This window comes from Camelus bactrianus, chromosome 9 (assembly GCF_048773025.1).
Source record: "Camelus bactrianus isolate YW-2024 breed Bactrian camel chromosome 9, ASM4877302v1, whole genome shotgun sequence".
Taxonomy (NCBI): Eukaryota; Metazoa; Chordata; class Mammalia; order Artiodactyla; family Camelidae; genus Camelus; species Camelus bactrianus.
The window spans coordinates 6,478,189-6,498,947 of record NC_133547.1 but is presented as its reverse complement, the minus strand read 5'-3'; the positions used below and the strand labels follow the sequence as shown (position 1 = coordinate 6,498,947).

The 20,759-nt window shown below is 39.7% G+C and overlaps 1 protein-coding gene across 1 annotated transcript in view; it reads right to left on the bottom strand.

Annotated features, from left to right (window-relative positions):
- Nucleotides 1-20,759, bottom strand: part of SLC6A16 (solute carrier family 6 member 16) — a 53,260-nt gene that overhangs the window by 7,576 nt on the left and 24,925 nt on the right. The window contains exons 2-9 of the mRNA XM_074369256.1: nucleotides 19,820-20,310; nucleotides 19,229-19,386; nucleotides 18,525-19,043; nucleotides 18,180-18,290; nucleotides 17,772-18,013; nucleotides 2,630-2,816; nucleotides 2,088-2,289; nucleotides 1,797-1,956 (exon numbers count right to left, since the gene is read on the bottom strand). Coding sequence (XP_074225357.1) covers nucleotides 1,797-1,956; nucleotides 2,088-2,289; nucleotides 2,630-2,816; nucleotides 17,772-18,013; nucleotides 18,180-18,290; nucleotides 18,525-19,043; nucleotides 19,229-19,386; nucleotides 19,820-20,310 — 2,070 coding nt within the window. The remainder of the gene's footprint in view (nucleotides 1-1,796; nucleotides 1,957-2,087; nucleotides 2,290-2,629; nucleotides 2,817-17,771; nucleotides 18,014-18,179; nucleotides 18,291-18,524; nucleotides 19,044-19,228; nucleotides 19,387-19,819; nucleotides 20,311-20,759) is intronic.

The following is a 20,759-nucleotide window of genomic DNA, read 5'->3' as shown; positions in this document are numbered from 1 at the left end:
TGGAAGGAAGGGCCATGAGACTGTAGAAGGCCCAGCTGGGCCTTACCCAGTCTTGGAGGACAAGGCCAGCCCAACCTTAGCATCTTTCAAATATTCTACTTCACCTCCAAACCCTGCGCCAGCTTAAGCCTCATCTTCTTTCCCTTCTTCCTAGTCAGTCTTTCATCCCAACCCAAGAATTTTCAAACATTCCTCTGCCGCTCAAAAACCTTTCATGGTGCTCTCAGGATAAAGGCCAAGGCCAAGTCCCTTTCATTCATTCCATGAATATGAGAGTGTCAGTGATGTGCCAGGGACTCTTCTAGGTGCTAAGTATCCACAGTGAACAACACAGACCCCCAAAAAGGTAACACTCGACCTTCAGGGAGCTTTCCTTAGTTTCTTCCAGACTATGTATCCAGCCTCTACTGAATGTTCTCAATCTCAATAAATATATAAGTGGGGGTCCTTTGGCCTAGAATGCCCTTCTCTCTCCCTCTTTGTTTTAACTATTCATCTTCCCAGACTGTAGTCAACCATCTCTCATCTGGGATGCCTGTGCCAACTCTCGCATGCCACCAGATGTCCCTGCTACCTGTGCTATAGGCTCACCACCTTGTACTGGGATTGTCTGCTTATATGTCTTCCTCCTCGGAGTCTGCTCTTTGAGAGGAGGAACTTATTCTAATTTAATTGTATCCCAATACAAGGCTTTCCTGACACAAAGAAAGTCTCAAGAAGCATGTGTTGTGTGAGTTAATGAATGAGTGAACTGGCTCCAAGAACCACTACCACCAGACAATCCTGCCACCTGAACCTTCTGCCCTTGAATTATACCACTTGGATGACACCAGCCTGTTTAAAAGTCAGGCTTGGGACTTCCTTGTATTTTATGTGGATTTTCCCACTCTTCCTTCCACAGTTATATCTATTATGTCCCTGATTATCTTGTTTCCTCTTCTCTGGTAGCTCTTCCTTGCAGAATTAGACCATATCTCTCAGCCTACACTTCTACAGTCCTAGCCCAAGCCATCATTATCTTCCATTTGGAACATTACAATAGCTCCCAACTGCTCTCCTTGCTTCACTCCTGACTCCGCACAGTCTATTCACCACACACCAGTCACAGGTACCTTTTGAAAAACTAAATTTGATAGTGTCACTCCCCTACTCAAAACCTCCCAAGTGCCTCCTCTCTCATTCTGCATAAAAAGCTAAATCCTACCATGGTTTAAGAGGCCCTATATGATTTCCCATTACCTCTTTGGCTTCATCTCCAAACATTCTGTCCCAACCTCTTTGCTTTCCTTTTTGCTCAAAAACTCCAAGCATGATGCTTCCTCTTGCTTTGGTACTTACTGTTTTCTCTGCTGGGAAATGTCTCTCAAAATCTTGTCATGGTCCCTCCCCTCATTTCATTCAGTAGTCTGCTCAAATGTCACCATATCAGAGAGGCCTTCACTGCAGTCCTATCTAAATTAGCCCTCATACACACTCCCACTCCTGATTATCTTACCCTACCTTTTGATTTTCTGCTGTCAGTTATCACCAAATGACATTTTTATTTGTTCATTTGGTTACTGTCTGTCTCCACCACTAAGGATGGGGTGCTTGTTTTATTTAACGCTGTATCCCTAGTGACTAAAACAGTGCCCGGCACATATTAAGCACTCAATAAATATGTTAAATGAATGAATGAATAAAAAGGTTTCTCAGAAGACGCTGAAGTTAAGGGTCCTTACTTATGTCACTCTAGTTTAGTGAGAATAGAGGCAACAAGAAAAGGATCAACCTTCCCTATAGACCCAAGCTATCACCTCCTGGCATTACTGGGCCAGCTCACAGCCAAGTTTTCAAATATGATGATGATGATTATGGGGAGGACTGTCCAGTGGTCATTCAGCAGTATGATGTAGTAGATGCCTGAAGGTCGAGTGAAGAAGAGGCCACACAGGAACATAAGCATAAAGACACCCACTGGAGGAAACATTGAATTTGGATCAAGGTCAGAGGTCTGGCTGGGTGACAAGGGCTAAACAGAAGTCATAGACTAGGGTTGGATAAGAGTCTCAATGAATCAGGGTCATTGATGGGACTAGGGATAGTACCTGTAAAAGACTTTGTATATTTCTTGAAAGAAGAAAAGACGTCCTGGAGTGGAGTAATGATGCCCTGCATGATCCCTATCATGGTGCTCAGCCCCAGGGCCAACGACATCAGGAAGAAGATGAAGGACCAGAAGGAAGACCCAGGAATAAATGACATGGCTTCAGTGAAGGCCAGGAATACAAAGTTTGTGCTCTCCCTAATCTGTTAAGAGGAGAAAGGGCAGAAGTTAAAGTGAACTTGAACTTAAAAACGACAACAAAAATACAGACAAAGATACATTCTATCTTCCCCAGAAAATTCCCTAAAAGCCCTCAGTCACTGAGAAAATCAGATCTACAAGCTGACCCCCTAACATGGAAAACCAATCCACCTAGTATTATCCACAGGACAGAGTTCTACAAGCTGTAGTTCTTTGCATTACCAGCACCGCAGCTAACCCTGGTGCTTCTGGAATTTTTTTCTGGTGCTAACAAAAGCTGAAATTTCTGTTTTACAAAAGGCTTTGAGGAACTCTAGGCCCCACTCACCTATTTTTACTGACCTTCAAAAACTGCTTCTCCAAGTTGCACTCAGGCACATGGCTGAGGATCTTCCTCTGGATGGAGTGGGAAAGGCTGTTGAACCAGGAGGTGAAGATGGAGGTCGGGTTACCTTGCAGGTTTGGAGGGGGCTGGGCCTCAGGAGGCAGTATCCCCAGGGTTACCAGCTTCAAAAGTGTTTCAGTATTCCTGGGGATAAGGAGTTGAATCACATAGAACCATTTTGCTCTTTAGAAGATCACTTCATTTTTCCTTATTTTCAAGGTAAGAAAGGACATCACATTACTGATCTGGGTAAGTTAGAGCCTGGGATGAAACCTAGAAGCCATCCACCTTCAAGGTCATGAATTTGTATGAGCCTGGCTAATTTATGACCAAGGGAGGCGGGGGGTCCCAGGAGAAGCCTGTCCTATAGTCTTCTTGGGGACTCTGGGGTCCCTGCTCTAGTGATGGGGTCTCTTATTCACCCCCTACCTCTTCCTTTCTTAGATTAGTAGGTAAAAGTCAACTCTCTAAGCTTTGTACGACAGACTGTCAGGGAGCACTTACTTGGAGTATCACGTGCATCATCGTCCCGTGGAGTTGTACTATGTTGTGAGAAACTGCTTCTTGCACTTTTTGATCTGAGCCCAGCTCTCTAAACTTATCTTCCCACCATGACTCTCTGCACATTTTATAGTCTGGTCAGACTTAACTGCTTTCACTTTTAGGGCCAGCCATGTCTTCTCATGCCCAAGACCAACCCCACCACTGCCATCATTCTTCACTTGGGCTAATTTCTATAAATTCTTAAAAATTCAGCTCGTTGCTCTTTAAGAACTGCAATGGAAGTCTTGCCAAGACTTGCTGAAAACAGCAAAATGCAAGTAGCAGAGAAATAACTATAGTGTGATCACATTTTAGAAAATAAAATATTATATGTTCTTCTGGTAATAGGCAAGTTAAATACTTGGACCAAGCTTCTCACTGGAAATAACTTAAAAGTCTTAAAGATGTTTTTAATAATCTTCTTAAAAAATAAAAATGTTGGCAAGATAATAAGGAACTATAAGACAAAAATCAAAGTACAAACAAAAGCAGCAGGGAAAGGAGATGTCCAAAGCAATTTTGCCCCGAAGATTTATGTCGAATACAGCAAAGTGTACCTGAAGTTTCCAATTTAAAGTAATCTTTAGGAAATTAAAAGAGGATGGGGGTCAGATAAATTCCTGAAATGTCATGACCACAAGCCAGCTTACACTTGAACCCCCGTTGTCTCAAAAGCTCAAGCTAAGGACTGAGTTTTAAGTAGTCTCTTTCTAATGTCCCTATGCATCAAGTAGAAACAAAAGTCCTATCTGGGGGGAAGGCATAGCTCAAGTGGTAGAGTGCATGCTTAGCATGCACAAGGCCCTAGGTTCAATCCCCAGCGCCTCCTCTAAAAAGAAAAAATGAACTTAATCACCTCCTTCCCCCAAACTTAAAAAGAAACAATAATAGACAAAAAAAGTTTTTTAAGTCGTATCTGGATGGATACACTCTCCTCCTAGGCCTTAAAAAATTCCACCGGGGGGTGGGGAGGGTATAGCTCAGTGGTAGAGTGCGTGTTTAGCATGAAAAAGGTCCTGGGGTCAAGCCTCAGTACCTCCATTAAATATAAATAAAACAAACAAACAAACCTAATTACCTCCCTCAACCAAAAAAAAGTAAAAAGAAAAAATTTCTACAGATAATGGTCAAATAAAGAAATAGAACAGAGAGACAACAAAGCACAAAAAGACAAGACACCATGAACAATAACCATCAGAAACAACACAGTAAAAATGATCTAAAGTTACTTTTAAATACTAGAATTATCAAAGATTATAATATAACTAAGCTTACTATGCTTAAGTAATCAAAAACAAGCTTGGATATATTTTCAGGGAACAAGAAACTATAATTGACCCTGAAGATTTAAAAAAATGAAACAGAACCTCTTGAAATAAAAAATAAAATAAATGAGATTTAAAATTCAGTATGGATAATTCTACTTCCAGCCACAATGAAGTAACAGCGGCACAACTTACCCTCTCACTGTAAACAACTAGACAACTGGACAAAATTTATGAAACTGCTGTTTTCAGACATTAGACAACAGGCGGTTTAGGACTGTGAACCCTGAGAGAAGGGAAACAGATGAGGTATGGCATATAACTGCCTGGTTTTCTGCCTCAAGGCACATTCCAGTCTACAGAGCAAAGATCACAAGTAAAGCATGGCAGTCTCACTGAGTTAAGAAGATGGAGTTAAGGGAGGCCAAAGAAGCTGGAAGTTCCAAGGAAGAATTCTGGAGGAGAGGTAGCTATGAAGAAAAAGAATTCCAGAAATTCACATACAGTCTCTCAAGTCTTTGCTGAATTAAGATCCACAAATACAGGATGAAAATCCACAAGGCTATATAAAGAATCACTAGAAAACATCTAAGCTCTGTACAGGGTATTCAGTAGACAGTCCAGAAGGGCTGTGACTTCGCAATGGGGCTGAAGTACTCCTGGGGAAAAGACTACTCTAGACCCACCCTAATGAAGCTTAAAATCAAGCCTCAAAAGGATCAAACTGAACCGCGAGAAACATTACCTGCTACAATAAAGCTTAATGCTCATTAAAGGAAGGCAACAAAAGCCAGACACTCAAAAACATAAAATTCACAAAGTCCAGCATCCAGACAAAAATTCGTAAACAAATGAAGGAGGAAAATGTGACCCATAATCAATAGAAAAATCAGTAAATAAAACAGTAAATTAAATAGAGCAGTAAACGACATGATGGAATTAGCAATCAGGGATATTAAAACAGCTATTACAACTATGGTAAAGTACTTAAAGAAAAACATAAACCTAACAAGTAGAGAAATGGAAGATTTAAAAAAGAACCAGGGGGACTTTTAGAAATAAAAAATATAGTATCTGAAATGAAAAAATCCCAGATGAGATTAACAGCAGGTAAGACATGCCGGAAGGAAAGATCGATAAACCCAAAGAAATAGCAATAAAAACTATCTATACAAAAGGAAACACAGAGAAAATACTGAAAAAGAGGTAACAGAGACCCAATGACTTGCCAGACAACATCAAGCCTTCTAAAATAAATGCAACTGGAGTTCCAAGAAAAGAGAGGGGAGAGTATTTGAAAAATATTGGTCTAAATTTTTCCTAATTTGATAAAAACTGTAAATCCCCAGTTCCAAGAGTCTCAATGAACTCTGAACAGGATAAAAAGAAAGAAAACTGAAAGATGACCTATGATAATAAAGTTCCTGAAAAACAGTGAAGAAGAGAAAATCTTAAAAGCAGTATGAGAAAGAATAAGATACATCATAGGGAAACAAAGATAAGAATGAATGCAGGATGACTGAGACATCGTGCTGTGCACCAGAAATTGACACATTAACTGACTATACTTCAATTTAAAAAATTAAATTAAAAAAAAAGAATGAATGCAGGAGAGCCAACAGAAAGTATAAAAGCAAGATGGCAAAGTCACATCATTAAAATGCTGAAAGAAAAAAAAGTCAAATGAATTTTACACTGAAATATTCTTTCACTCTGAGTGCACTTCATATATTCATATATGGTTCATAACTAAAGGTAAAATAAAGATTTCTAGACAAACAAAAATTGAGATAACTCATTGCTGGCAGATCTGCATTATCAAAAAATGTTAAGAAATTTCTTAAATGAAAATGATACCAGATGAAACCTGAACCCACACAAGGGAATGAACAGTAGTGGAAATGAGAAATATTTGGGTAAATATAAGACAGATTTTTCTCACTTAAAAAGTTAAATATATTGATTATTTAAAGCAAAAATAGTAGCAATGTATTATGTTTATAAGGTGCTGAGGAGAAAATATGTGACAACAACAATACAAAGAACAGAATGAGGGAACAGAAGTGTATTGTTGTAATGTTCTTAAATTTTGTGTGAAATTATTTGAGATTATTTGAAAGAAGACTGTGATGAATCAAAGATGTATATTGTAAGCTCTAGAAAAACCACTAAACACATAAAACAGAGATATAGTGAGTAAGTCAAAAATGGAGATAGAAATGGAGTCCTAAAAATCCTTTTAAAAAAGTGTTCAAAATTGGTAGATACTGACAGGCATATGCAGAATAGATAAACAAGATTATACTGTATAGCACAGGGAAATATATACAAGATCTTGTGGTAGCTCACAGCGAAAAAAAAAATTGACAATGAATATATGTATGTTCATGTATAACTGAAAAATTGTTCTCTACACTGGAATTTGACACAACATTGTAAAATGACTACAACTCAATAAAAAATGTTAAAAAAAAAAGGAAAAAAATTTAAAAAATTAAAAAGCAATCTAATTAGGAAATGAGAAATAAAGCAACAAAGAAGAGATGGGACAAAAAGAAAAGAAGTAGCAAGAGAGCAGGCTTAAATACAATTCTATTGCTAATTACAACAAACATAAATGGCCTACATCATTAAAGAGTCCACAAACGATAAATGCTGGAGTGGATGTGGAGAAAAGGGAACCCTCCTACTCTGCTGGTGGGAATGTAGTTTGGTGCAGCCATTATGGAGATTCCTCAAAAAACTAAAAGTAGTTACCATATGATCCAGCAATCCCACTCCTGCGCATATATCCAGAGAGAACTCTAATTCAAAAAGATACATGCACTCCAATGTTCACAGCAGCACTATATACAATAGCCAAGACATGGAAGTAACCTAAATGTCCATCAACAGATGACTGGAAAAAGAAGTTGTGGTATATTTATACAAGGGAATATTACTCAACTGTAAAAAATAATGTCATTTGCAGCAACATGGATGGATCTGGAGATCGTCATTCTAAGTGAAGTAAGCCAGAAAGAGAAAGAAAAATACCAATTCCACTCATATGTGGAAGCTAAAAAAAAAAAAAAAGAAAGAAAATGAAGAAAGAGGACACTAATGAACTCATCTACAAAACAGAAACAGACTCACATACTAAACAATCTTATGGTTATCAGACTATTATTTATAAAAGAACATAAAACATGGAATCATTAGGGATAAACTTTGCAAAATATATACAAGACATGTTACATACTAAAACTTGCAAAATATTGCTGAGAGATGAAAGAACATGTAAATAAATAAGAGATACATACCATGTTTCTAAATCAGAAGATACAATATTGTTAATTGTTCATTCTTCCCAAAATGATCCACGCATTCAATACAATCTCAACTGACAGCAGAGCATAACTTTTTCTGTAAAAAACTGACAAGCTATTTCTAAAACTTACACAAGGGAAGTGGTCAAGAGGGAGAAGTAGGAAGACCCTGAGCTCGCCTCCTCCAATAGGCACATCAAAATTATAACTAATTATAACTAATTATAAGCAATTACTGATGAGAACAACATGAAGACTAGCAGAAAAGACAAAGACATAAAGAGCGAAACACAACAGGACAGGTAGGAGGAGCAGAGATGCAGTGTAATGAAGACCCATACCCCAGGGGAGGTGACTCAACAACCAGAGGATAATTATACTCCCAAAGGAGTGAGGGGTCTGAACCCCACATGGGGCTCCCTAGACCAGGGGTCCTGCACTGGGACAACAAGCCCCCAGAAAAGTTTGTCTTTGAAGGCCAGTGGGGCTTACTTTTTGGAGAGCCAGAGAGCTATGGGAAATAGACTCCACTGTTAGAGAGTACACACAAAATCTCATATACTCCAGGGCCCAGGACAGAAACAGTAATTTGAAAGGAGCCTGAGTCAGCCATTTGCTGATTTTGGAGAGCCTCCCAGAGAGGAAGGAAGTAATTGGGACTCACCCTGGGGTCACAGGCACTGGTAGCTGCCATTTTGGGGAGTTCATTCCACCACAAGGACACTGAAGTTGGTACGCTCCATTTTGGAATTCTCCCTCTAACTTATTAGTCCCAGGACCTGGATCCACCCACCAGCAAGTTGGCACCAGTCCTGGGATGCCTCAGGCCAAGCAGCTAGCAGGGTGAGGACCCAGTCCTACCAACCAGAGGGCCCAGGACCCAGCCCCACCTACCAGTGGCAGACACCAGCCCTGGGACCACCAAATCCCTGCAGTCAGCTGTGGCAAGACCAAGGCCACATGTCAATGGGCCAGCACCAACCCAAGGACCCCCTGGACCCCAGCCCCTCTAACCAGCAGGCTGACATCAACTCAAGAGCCCCCAGGGTCCTGTAGCCAGAGATCCCAGGACCCTACCAGTGGGCCAGCACTAGCCCTGGGAACCCCTGAGGCCCAGCCCACCCACCAGCAGGCCAATACCAGCCCTGGGACCACTAAAGACCCACAGCCAACCATGTCAAGACCCTGCCCAACACCAGTGGGCCAGCACCACCACAGCACACTCTGAATCCTGGGCCTCCCCAACAGCATGCCAACACCAGCTCTGGGACACTCTGACCCAGCAGCCAGCCATGTCAGGAACTGGCCCCTGCTACCAATGAGCCACCACTAGCCCTGGGCACTCCTAGGACTCCATAGCCATCTGCCTCATGACCTGGCCTCGCCCACCAGCAGCCAACAGCCTCTGCACAAGGTAGGGCCTAACAACCACCTGGACCAGGGTCCAGTCATGCCTACCAGCATGCCCAGAGTAGTCAGCCTGCTATATATATACAGCTATATATAAACTTCATGATAATCACAAAGTAGTAATCTATAATAGATACACACACACAAAGGAGAAAGGTATCTAAACATAAAAGATAGTCATCAAATCACTACAGCAAAAGGAAAAAGAAACAAAAAATAACTACAAAACAACCCCAAAACAATTAATAAAATGGTAGTAAGTACTTACCTATCAATAACTACCTTAAACGTAAATGAACTAAATGCTCCAATCAAGACACGGAGTGGCTGAATGGACACAAAAACAAGATCCATATATGTGCTGCCTACAAGAGACTCACTTCAAATCTAAAGACACAAAGAGATTGAAAGTGAGGGGTTGGAAAAAGGTATTCTATGCAAATGGAAACAAAAAGAAAACCAGGGTAGCAACACTTGGATCAGACAAAATCAATTTTTAAAAAAGACTGCAGAAGAGACAAAGAAGGACATTATATAATAATGAGAGATCAATCTAAGAAGAAGATATAACAATTGTAAATAAATGCACCTAAATACATAAAGCAAATATTAACATACATACAGGGAGAAATTGACAGTTAACACAAAAAATAGTCAGGGACTGTAACACCCTACTTACTCAATGGACAAATTATCCAGAAAATATAAGGAAACCTGACCTTAAATAACACATTAGACCAGGGGCTTAACAGACATATAGAGAACACTCCATCCAAAAGCAGAATACATATTCTCTTCAAGTGTACATGGAACATTCTCCAGGATAGATCACATGCTAGGCCACAAAACAAATCTCAGTAAATTAAGAAGACTGAAATCATATCAAATTTTCTGACCATATTATGAGACCAGAAATCAACTACAAGGGAAAAAACTGCAAAAAAACACAAGCACATGGAGGTTAAACAATCGCTATTCAACAACCAGTGGGTCACTGAAAAAATTAAAGAGGAAATCTTATAAAAACATCCGGAGACAAATGGAAATGAATACACAATGTTCCAAATCTATGACAAAGGAGGCAAGAATATACAATGGGGAAGAGATAGCCTTTTCAATAAATGCCACTGGGAAAACTGGATAATCACATGCAAAAGAATCAAACTGGACTACTTTCTCATATTATATATAAAAATAAACTCAAAATAGATTAAAGACTTAAATGGAAGACTTGAAACTATTAAACATCTAGAAGAAAACAGGCAGTACACTCCATCAATCTTAATATATTTTTGGATATATCTTCTCAGGCAATGAAAACAAAAGCAAAAATAAACAAATGGGACCTAATTAAACTTAAAAGCTTTTGCACACTGAAGGAAACTATCAGTGAAACAAAAGGCCACCTACTGAATGGGAGAAGATATTTGCAAATGATATATCCAACAAGAGGTTAGTATCCAAAATATACTGATAACTCATAAATCTTGACATTAAAAAAATTTTTTTTAATGGGCAGAGGACCTGAATAGATATTTTTTCCAAAGAAGACATACAGATGGACAACAGGCACATGAAAAGATGATCAACACCACTAATCATTAGGGAAATGCAAATCAAAACTGTAATATCATCTCACACTCGTCAGAATGGCTATTATCAAAAAGACAACAAATAACAGACAAGAATGTGAAAAGAAGTAAACCTTTATACATTGTTGGTGGGAATGTAAATTGGTGCAGCTACTATGGAAAACAGTACTGAGATTCCTCAATAAACTAAAAATAGAACTACTATATGATCCAGCAATTCCACTCTTGGGTATTTAGCCAAAGAAAACAAAAACACTAATTTGAAAAGATATAGGCACCCCTATGTTCATTGCAGCATTATTTACAATAGCCAAGGTATGGAATCAACCTAAGTGCCCATCAAGAGATGAATGGATAAAGATGTTATATATATAATATATATATTATATATATATATTATATATATATCATAAAAAGAATGAAATCTTGCTATTTGCAGCAACATGGATGGACCTAGAAGGTATTATGCTAAGTGAAATAATCCAGACAGAGAAAGACAAATACTGTATGAGTTCACTTATACATGAAATCCAAAAAAAAAAAAAAAAAAAGACTAAACAGAAACAGAGTCATAGATACAGATTCATAGATACAGAGAACAAACAGGTGGCTGCTAGAGGGGAAGGGATGAGGAAGAAGAGAAATAGGTGAGGGAGATTAAGAGGTACAAACTTACAGTTACAAAATAAATGAGTCACAAGCATGAAATGTACAGTGTGGAGAATACAGCCAATAATTATGTAGTATCTTTGTGTGGTGACAGATGATACCTAGACTTATGGTGATCATTTTGAAATGTAGAGAAAAAAGAATCACTGTGTTGTGAACCAGGAATTAACAGTTTTGTAGGTCAATTATACTTCAAAAACAAACATATGCATAGAAAAAGAGATTAGATTTGTGGTTACCAGTGGCAGGTGTAGGGGGAGGAAGAATTGGGTGAAGGTAGTCAAAAGGTACAAACTTCCAGTTATAAGTACTAGGATGGACTGAGTAAGAGGTGAGATGGTGAACTTAAAGAAAATGGAAGACAGAGAAAATCGTATTTTAAAATATAATGAACAGAGCCTCAGGGACTTGTGGGACAATAACAAAAAGTTTAACACACATACATATAATTAGAGTTCCAAAAGAGAGGGAGAGAATGAGGCAAAAAAAATATTTAAAGGAAGAATGACAGTTAAGTTCTCAAATTTGGTGAAGAATATGAATTTACAAATTTATGAAGCTCAGCAAATCCAAGCAGGATGAATATTTTAATATATTCACATCAGAAACTACAGAGTTGAGATGCACATTCCACCCTGCCTCTACTTAATGCAACTGAAAGCCCTACACAGAATATATGGAAAGACTCTGAAAAGTAAGTGGTAGCAGGCAGCTTGGGGAAGGAAAATTGAATTCAAAGTATCACCAAATTAGCAGCGAGCTTACAATAATTTTTCCCTATAGTATCTCCTGGTCTGGACTCAAAAGGAGCTTGAAACCCAGAACTGTGCATCAGGTATATGTTCTAACAGAAGCCCTATATTTCTGGTCTAAGGAATAGGTAAGAGGCCTCACATCTCACAGAGAATGGGAAAAATCCCCTGATTTTTCTTTTTTCTGTTTATCACACATGTCAGACAATCCTGCAGCAACAATGGTGGCTACGGCAATGGTGGCTGGACAAGTACATATACCTCTAAACCCTCCTCTGACCATATAAACTGTGGTTCCAAGTACATGGATAAGGGAAGAAAATCTCTGTTATTTTTTTTTTCTATTCTCTTCAGTGTGCAGACACTGGAGGCAGACACAGTTGATAAAGTGGGTAGCAGAGCAGGGAAACTAAAGCCCTAGTTTTCCAGGCAGAAAGACAGGTAGTGGGGCTTCTAAGAGCTGGAAAGTATCTGGGAGACTTCAGGCAAGAGGGAGCTCAAGAAAGGGATCCCATAAAGTGTTATATGAAATCCTGGGCAGCCTATGATTATATCTGACCCTAAACACCATTCCAAAGACTTTGAAAACTGAATTGACATTGGACCCACAGCCCAGAGAAGATGGGAAGATGGGTAGAAACTTATAACCCAAATCTAACTGGGGCAGTTGCCTCCTAAAACTAAAAAAAAAATCAACATTTTCCAAAGAATATAAAAATTCATTTCTCTTATATATATATATATATTCATTTCTCTCATATTTAAAATATGTCTCACATATATTTAAAATAACCAGAGTACAATACAAAATTACCTGATATATAAAGACCCCAGGAAAATCTCCATATGCTACAAGAAAAAAGATAATCAATACACAACAACCAGAAAATGACACAAAAGTTTTAACTGTCAGGCTTCAAAGCAGCTGTTATAGGGAGGGTATACTCAGTGGTAGAGCGCATGGTTAGCATGCAAGAGGTCTTCCATTTAATAAACAAATAAACAAACCTCATTATCTCCCCCCACCTGCCAAAAGAAAAAAGAAAAAAAGCAGTTATTATAATCATACTATGAGAAGTCAGAGCAAACATACTCTTGAAACAAATGGAAAGACAGACTATCAGCAGACAAAAGGTATAAGAAAAATACTAAGTGGAAAATTTTATGACTGAAAATATAACAAATTCACTTGATTGGCTAAATAACAGAATGAATATGACAGAGGAGTCAGTGACTTTGAAGAAAAATCAATAGGAAGCATCCAATATGAAAAACAGACAGGAAACGCAGTGGGGGAAATATACAGAGCCTCAGAAACCTGTGGACAATAGCAAAAGGCCTATGATCTGTGTCATCAGAGTCCAGAATGAGTTGAAAGAGTGCAGTGCAGAAAAAAATATTTGGAGAAATAACAGCTAAAAATTTCCTGCATCTGGCCGAAGTCATAAAGCTTTAGATTTAAGAAGCTCAGCGAATCTTAAACAGGATAAATCCAAAAAGCCTACACCCAGGCACATTAAAATCAAACAAGTGAAAACTAAACATAAAAAAATCTGAAAGCAGCCAGAGAAAAATGACACATTACATATAGGGGAACAATTTGAATGACTACAAGTTTCTCATCAGAAATGGAGACAAGAAGAAAACAGTACCTTTTTTAAGTGCCGAAAGATGTGGACTGTCAACCCATAATTCCTTCAAGAACTGAGGGTAAAATAAAGGCATTTTTAGATGAAGGAATCTGAAAAAATGCATTGCCAACATACCTGTAATGTAAAGAAATGCTAAAAATTTTTTCAGATGGGATGGAAACAATACTGGAGGGAAAATTCAAACTTCAGAAATGAAGCAAGGGCAACAAAAATGGTAAGTATTTAGGTAAATGTAACAGGATACTCTTTAAGTTTCATCATATGCATGTCAGTTGAAAGCAACTATGTCAGTTTAAAGTAAAAAGTTATAACATTGTTTGATGGGGTTTTTAATGTAGGTACATATAGTACATGGTAACTGTAACACAAAGAGGGGAGGATAAGGGGTCCTATATAAGATTTTACATATCAAAGTGGTAAAATACTAACTTTAATCAGACTTTAAAAGTTTAGTGCATACTTTTGTTGTCTTCTCATTGAGTTGAAAAATTCCTTTACATATTCTGAATACACATACAGTTGACCCTTTAACAATACGGGGGTTAGAGGAGCCAGCCCTCTGCACAGTTGAAAACCCACACATAACTTACAGTTGGACTCCTGTATTTGCAGTTCCTCTGTATCTGGCTCCATATCCATGGATTCAGCCTACTGCAGGTCATGTAATACTGTAGTATTTACTATTGAAAAAAATAGTTCAAACCTGTGTTGTTCAAGGATCAACTGTGTATAGAATATATGAATTTCTCCAATTTTGTGATATATATTTTTATTATCTTTTTTTGTTCCTTCCTATTTTTTCATTTTGTTTTTTCTGTTGTTGTTTATTTTTACAGATTTATTTATTCATTTATTTAAACGGAGGTGCTGGAGATTGGACCCAGGACCTCATGCATGCTGAGCATCTTTATTATCTTAATTGTACCTTTCAAAGGCAAAATGGTTTTCATTTTTATGGTGTCTAATTATTAACTATAACAAGGGCTTACCTACTGAGAGGCAATGAGAACTCTGAAGAATAGAGGAATAGCAGACACAGAGGACAGGAGGTAATACCACTGGGCCTAAGGCAGACTATTAAGAAAGGAATGAATGTGGAAGAGTGATCCCAGGACATTTTGTCAAATTTTTAAAAAATAAAAAACAAGAATATACACAATATGCTATCTTCTGTGTAAGAAAGAAGGGTAAATAAGAAAATACACAGAACTCTACTTAGTTTTACAAATACCAGAAAGAAAAAAACAAAAAAATAATGAGTTTCCTACAGGGGATGGGTGGGAGATTAGGTTGAAGTGATGGTGGGGGAGTGATATTTCTGAGTATTTTTTTGTATAATTGTCTCTTTTAAAACCATTATTTTTTTGAAACCATATTAATGTTTAATAAAAAATAAAGTTTAGAGGGACAGTGAAATGTCATATAAACAGAAACAAATGAACATAACAATATTTCACATGAATAACACAACCATACTGAATGAAGGAAAAAAAAAACCTAGCCCACGTCATTTTTGAACACAGCATTTTGAATGTAAAATTCAAAATAAAGACAAAAAGTTGCAACAAATACTGAAATCTGGGATTAGGATACTTTTACAACAGTACAGGCAAGCAATTCTGTAACTGTATTCTGTGTATTCTACTATCAGGATTAAACAAATGGGTATGTGTGAGTGAGAGGCAGGCAGGCAGGCAGATGGAGAGACAAAGAGAGATCATTATAATCCTATCAGTACTGTGGAAAGTAATTTGACATTATCTAGTGAAGCTAAAGATATGTGGTAGATTGAAGAAACATGGTCATAGTATTTTGCAGCTCCTCCCATCAAGAGGTAAAGTCTATTTTCCCACTCCTTGAATCTGGGATGGCTTTGTGACTTCCTTTGACCAAAGAAATGTAACAGCAATGACAATGGGAGCATCCCCATGCTTATTAGGCTTCAAGACATTTTGCTGATTCCACCTTTATTCTCTGTGAGCTGCCAAATGAGGAAGCCCAAGCTAGCCACACAGTGAGGCCTCTTGGAAAAGAACAGGCCTTGCTGACCTGCCAACTGACTGTAAGCAGAGTGAGCTCAGCCAACACCATATACAGCAGAGCAGTGCAGTTACAGCTGGCCCCAGCTGAATGCAGACATGGGAGTTAACCCATCCATGCCCAACAGAACTTTCCAGCCAACCCACAGAACTATGAGGAAATAATAAAGCATTGTTATTTTTGGCCACTTAACTTTTGGAGTGATTTGTCACACAGTAATAGATAACTATGCCCCAACAATCTCATTAATACTTATATACCCTAGAAAAATGTGTACATATATAGTACACCAGGAACATGTATAAGAATGTTTAGAGCAACATTGTTTTAATAGCCAAAAACTGGAAAGACTCCAGATGTCCACCAATAGTGGAATGGATAAATAAATTGTGGTATGTTCATATACTGGAACATTATACAGCTTAAAAAGCAGACTAGAGGTACACACAACAATACGGATGAATCTTTCAAACATATGTTGAATGAAAAAAGTAAAAAACAAAAGAATACAAAAAGAATGTATATGTAAATGAACAAATTAAACTACATAAATGGACATAATAAACTACACTGCTTTATATAAGTGTTCAAATTAAACTACATTGCTTAGATATGCATACATATAATGAAATGTAAAGAAAAACAAAGAACTAATTATACAAGTCAAGATAATGGTTAGGGAGGAAAGAGGTTGTAATGAGAGCTACATGGAGAGCTTCTAAGGTCATCCTAGTTCTTACCATGGGTGATGTTTATTTTATAGCTCTTTAACTGCACATTTTGTTTTATGTATGTTCCTGTATGTATATAATACATCATAATTAAATGTTTTTAAGAAACATTTAAAATACCACTATACTCCCACCAGACTGGCCAAATTTTTAAAGTTCAACCAAGTTTAATCAAGTGTTATGTAGAAAGTGACATACATGGAATTGTCACCCATCATAAACCATGTTAAAAATCAGACAACATATGTTAAGACTGAAGGTGTGCCAACCCTACCCAGCAATTCCATTCCTACATCTGTACATCAGAGAATTCTTGCATGTGTGCATATGTATATGCCCAGCCTTCTTCTAGAAGAAAATAGTGGTTATCTGCATGGGTTAGGATTACCAGGGGAAAAGTTCAGCTTAGGTCTGCCTCCTCTGGGAGTAATTCTCTGAGTATCTCCGGCAGAATGAATGGCTCTGTCTTCTGTCCTCCCCATTACTCCTGCTGCTGGTTCTCATGCATTTATGATTGTATGATTAAGCATCTATAATTCCCCTCCCCTCCTCTCTCCAAAACTGAAAACCCAGTGAAGGCAAGGACTGTGGTCTGATTCACCTGTCCAAGTCTCTGTGGTAGACAAGGAGTACTTTCTAAATGTCTGATGGATTTTTTGAAATTAATACCTAAAGAATTAAAAAAACAGGGGTGAGCAGACAACAAAGGCTCTAGTTTTGAGAGTCCTTTTGGGGTTTAAGTATGATAGATTGACAGAGATCCCTAAATTTAGGAGTGGGCAGTAAAGAATGAGGGCATTCAGGAAGTGGAAGGTTCTCCAGATGGCTGTAGTCTTGGATGCTGTCTGGGACTAGAGTAACCCTGAATGTTTGCATATCTCTGTGGTGGTATTTGAAGGTAGACAGTTGGCAATCTCTGAGTTTAAAGATTTCTAGGGCTAGAAAAGGGCTCTGAGAAGGATAACATGACAGAGATTCTACTGTCTCTGTTTTTCACTATAGGGGAAAGTAGAGGCATGCAAGAACACCTGAAGTTGAGATGGGTGAATGTGGGTCTTTGTAGCTACTTTAAGGTTAGGTTCTCTGGATTTTGTAGTTCCCTGGGGCTGGGACCCTCAACTAAGAAGCTGGCCTTACTTCTCACTGCAGTGGTGCGTGATGACTGTGGCCCAGAAGCCCAGGACAGAGAAGATAAAAGGTGTGACAAGCAGCATGGTGATCAGGTTAATCACAGCCACAACAAAGGCATCACTGAGACAGTTGTTGGATGGTTGCATGTGTGAGGATACGGAGACAATGGCGCCAAAGCCGAGGCCCAAGGAAAACAAGACGTGGTTCCCTGCTCGGCACCACACGTTCACGTTGTACATACTCGATATCTGAAAGGGAGAAGAGAAGTATAAGAGGAGATGTCAAAGGAGAGGAGAACCTTAACAGAAATGGGGATGAGGGGACACAGAGGGAGCTGATGAGGAAAGGACGCCCTAACAATAGACAAGAGGTGTCCTCTAAGGCCTGATAGGGGAGTGAGAAGATATACCTTACCTCGGCAACTGCCAAATATTGAAGGCCATTTACTGCCCCCTCCAGCAGTAGACTCCGGATAAGGAAACAGAGGATGATGAGATAGCTAGCTGATACCAAGACACATATTACCTGAATTGAGAGTGGGACATGGCATGTACCAATGGGAGTCAACCAACAGTCAGAAGGGATCAAAAGTTTTGAGACAGAAATAAGGAAGAGTTAGAAGACAGTTTTCAGCAGGGGTCAGGGGTTATGGGGGTAAAAGGCCAGAGGGAGTGAGAAATTAGGAGATCAAAGAGTGACAATGTTAGGTTAGGGTCAAAGCATCTGAGAATGTTAAGGAATCAAAAAATTATGGCTCACCTTCCCGATGGACTTGAGGCCATTAATCATGAAAGCACCAAGAACACACAAGGACATGAATAAGGGCAGGCTCAGACTGAAGACTGGTGGCCCCCCATCCTCAATTCTGTCTGAGGCCATCAAAGTCATCCGGTACCAGAAGTACAGGGAAGGCGTTGTCTGTGCACATTCAGGATCTGAGGGGACCTGGCTCTGGACATGCCTGCCAGACAGGGTGACCCTCCCCTCTTCTTTAGCCCCTCCCCCACTTCCCTCACCTTCTTCCCCCTCCCACTTCTTCTTCCTTCCGCTATCTTCCTCCCCTTCTTTATCGCTCCTCATTCCTTCCTCCTCTTCCAAATTCCCTTCCACCTCTCTGTTTCCCCACTTCTCATCTTTCACTTCCTCCTCACCAAAGCCACTGGAGTTCTTCATTAAGGGACATTTCTCCCACGGAAGGGGAAACTGGAAGGACTGGCCCAAGTAGAAGAGGGTCCAGGCATTGATCACATTCAAGTACAAGCTGGTGATAAAGCACACCTGGGGGCCAGGGAGGAGAAGGTTGGAGAGGAAGTGTGGGGACAGGAAAGAGGAGGGGATTTGACAAAGGACTGAGGAACTGAAGGGACTTGACCCATGGAAGTGAAGTGGGACCCATTCCAGGACAAGGGTTGGGATAAGGACGGGGTGTAAACAGTAGGCCTGGGCAGCCCAGGACTCCTCACCATGAAGCTGGTATATCCTACACCCCCAATCCAGGGGCTGATGACCTTCCATACACCAATGTTACCCTGACGCAACTTCTGACCAGCTGCCATCTCCAGGAAGAGGAGAGGAATCCCAAGCAAGAACAGCAAAAATAGGTAGATGACTAAAAAACTGCCTGTATAGGGGATTCAAGGAGGGGCTCTTAGAACAATCTGGCTTTTTAGTGCCTGGACTTCTTCGCAGGTCCAGGAAAACATGTTCCCCACCAGTGACCTCCCTCAGGGCGACAGGCATCAGGGATCAACTGTTTCCACATCCCTCGCAGTCCCAGATGTCCAGTCCTTTGGTCCCCAATTCCTGGAAGACCCAGCTACCTAGTTTTCACCCCCACCCCTGATCCAGGCTTCTAGCCCCACCATCCTCATGTTCAGATATTCTGCACCTCTACCCCTCTCATGATCCTTGATGTTCAGGCACCTGGCTCTTATCCTGCTCAGAGTACCAAGTCTCCAGCCTCTAGATCCCAGAGACCTTAGAGTTTGAAGCCTAGACAGGCCTCCATCCTGCTAGCCCCTTGTGGATCTATGATTCCTGGTACCCAGACTTACAGCCTCCGCTGTGAAGCCACAGGAAGGTAAAACGCCAGAGATTGCCTGGCCTCACGGCATAGCCCGCCTGGGTCAGGATGTACTCAGCCTTGTTGGACCAGAGTGGATGGGTAAGGAGGACCTCATTCTCTTCCTCCTGTGGCACCTGAACATTCTCAGGTAAGAGCTCCTGTTTCATGACTGGGGCACCTCCCATGTCCAGTGAGGTTTGCTTGGGTTGGCTGGCCCTGATCTGAGCCTCGCAAGCCTGAGTCTCCCAGGCCTGAGCCCTCGCAGCCCGGGCCTCCAAAGCCTGAGCCTCTGAAATCCAGGCTATCATAGACCAGGTTCCTGGGCCCTTGTCTTCCAAAATTTGGCTTTCTGAGAAACTCTCAGCAGATGAGGCTTTTGCAAGTGAAGATTCTGAAGCCTGGGCCTCTAACTTCATTCCAGGCAGATTCTCAGGAGCAGCTTCAATTTTTTCAAGGGAGGGTTTGCCTTTCTGAGTAGACCTTAAGGACACCAAAAACTAGATTTTAGATTCTAGAGTCAAGAAATGACTGAGCTCCAAAATAATCCTCAACACCTCCTTAAAGCAAAATTTAATTTCTGTCCCTACTGCCACTGAACTTCAAAGCACAAAAAAATCTCTTAATAAGTTTTACTTCTTTGAAACTCTTTAGTGCAAGGGATACAGGGTAGAAATAGCCAAGCTAATAGTTCCGAATACCATCACAGCATTTCTGAAAACTTTGAGGTATACTTCCTACAGAGGGAAGTTCCATTTATAGTGGGCTTTTAAATCAAAGAAATTAATTTAATACTAAATCTTCCTTGTAAACCAGCCTTAGGAAAGTTGTTTTACTTCTCTGAGCTTTCTTAGCTATAAAACACTCAGGTCTCCGCTCAAATATCACCTCACCAGAGATGCCTTTCCAGCCAACCTATCTAAAATAGCAGC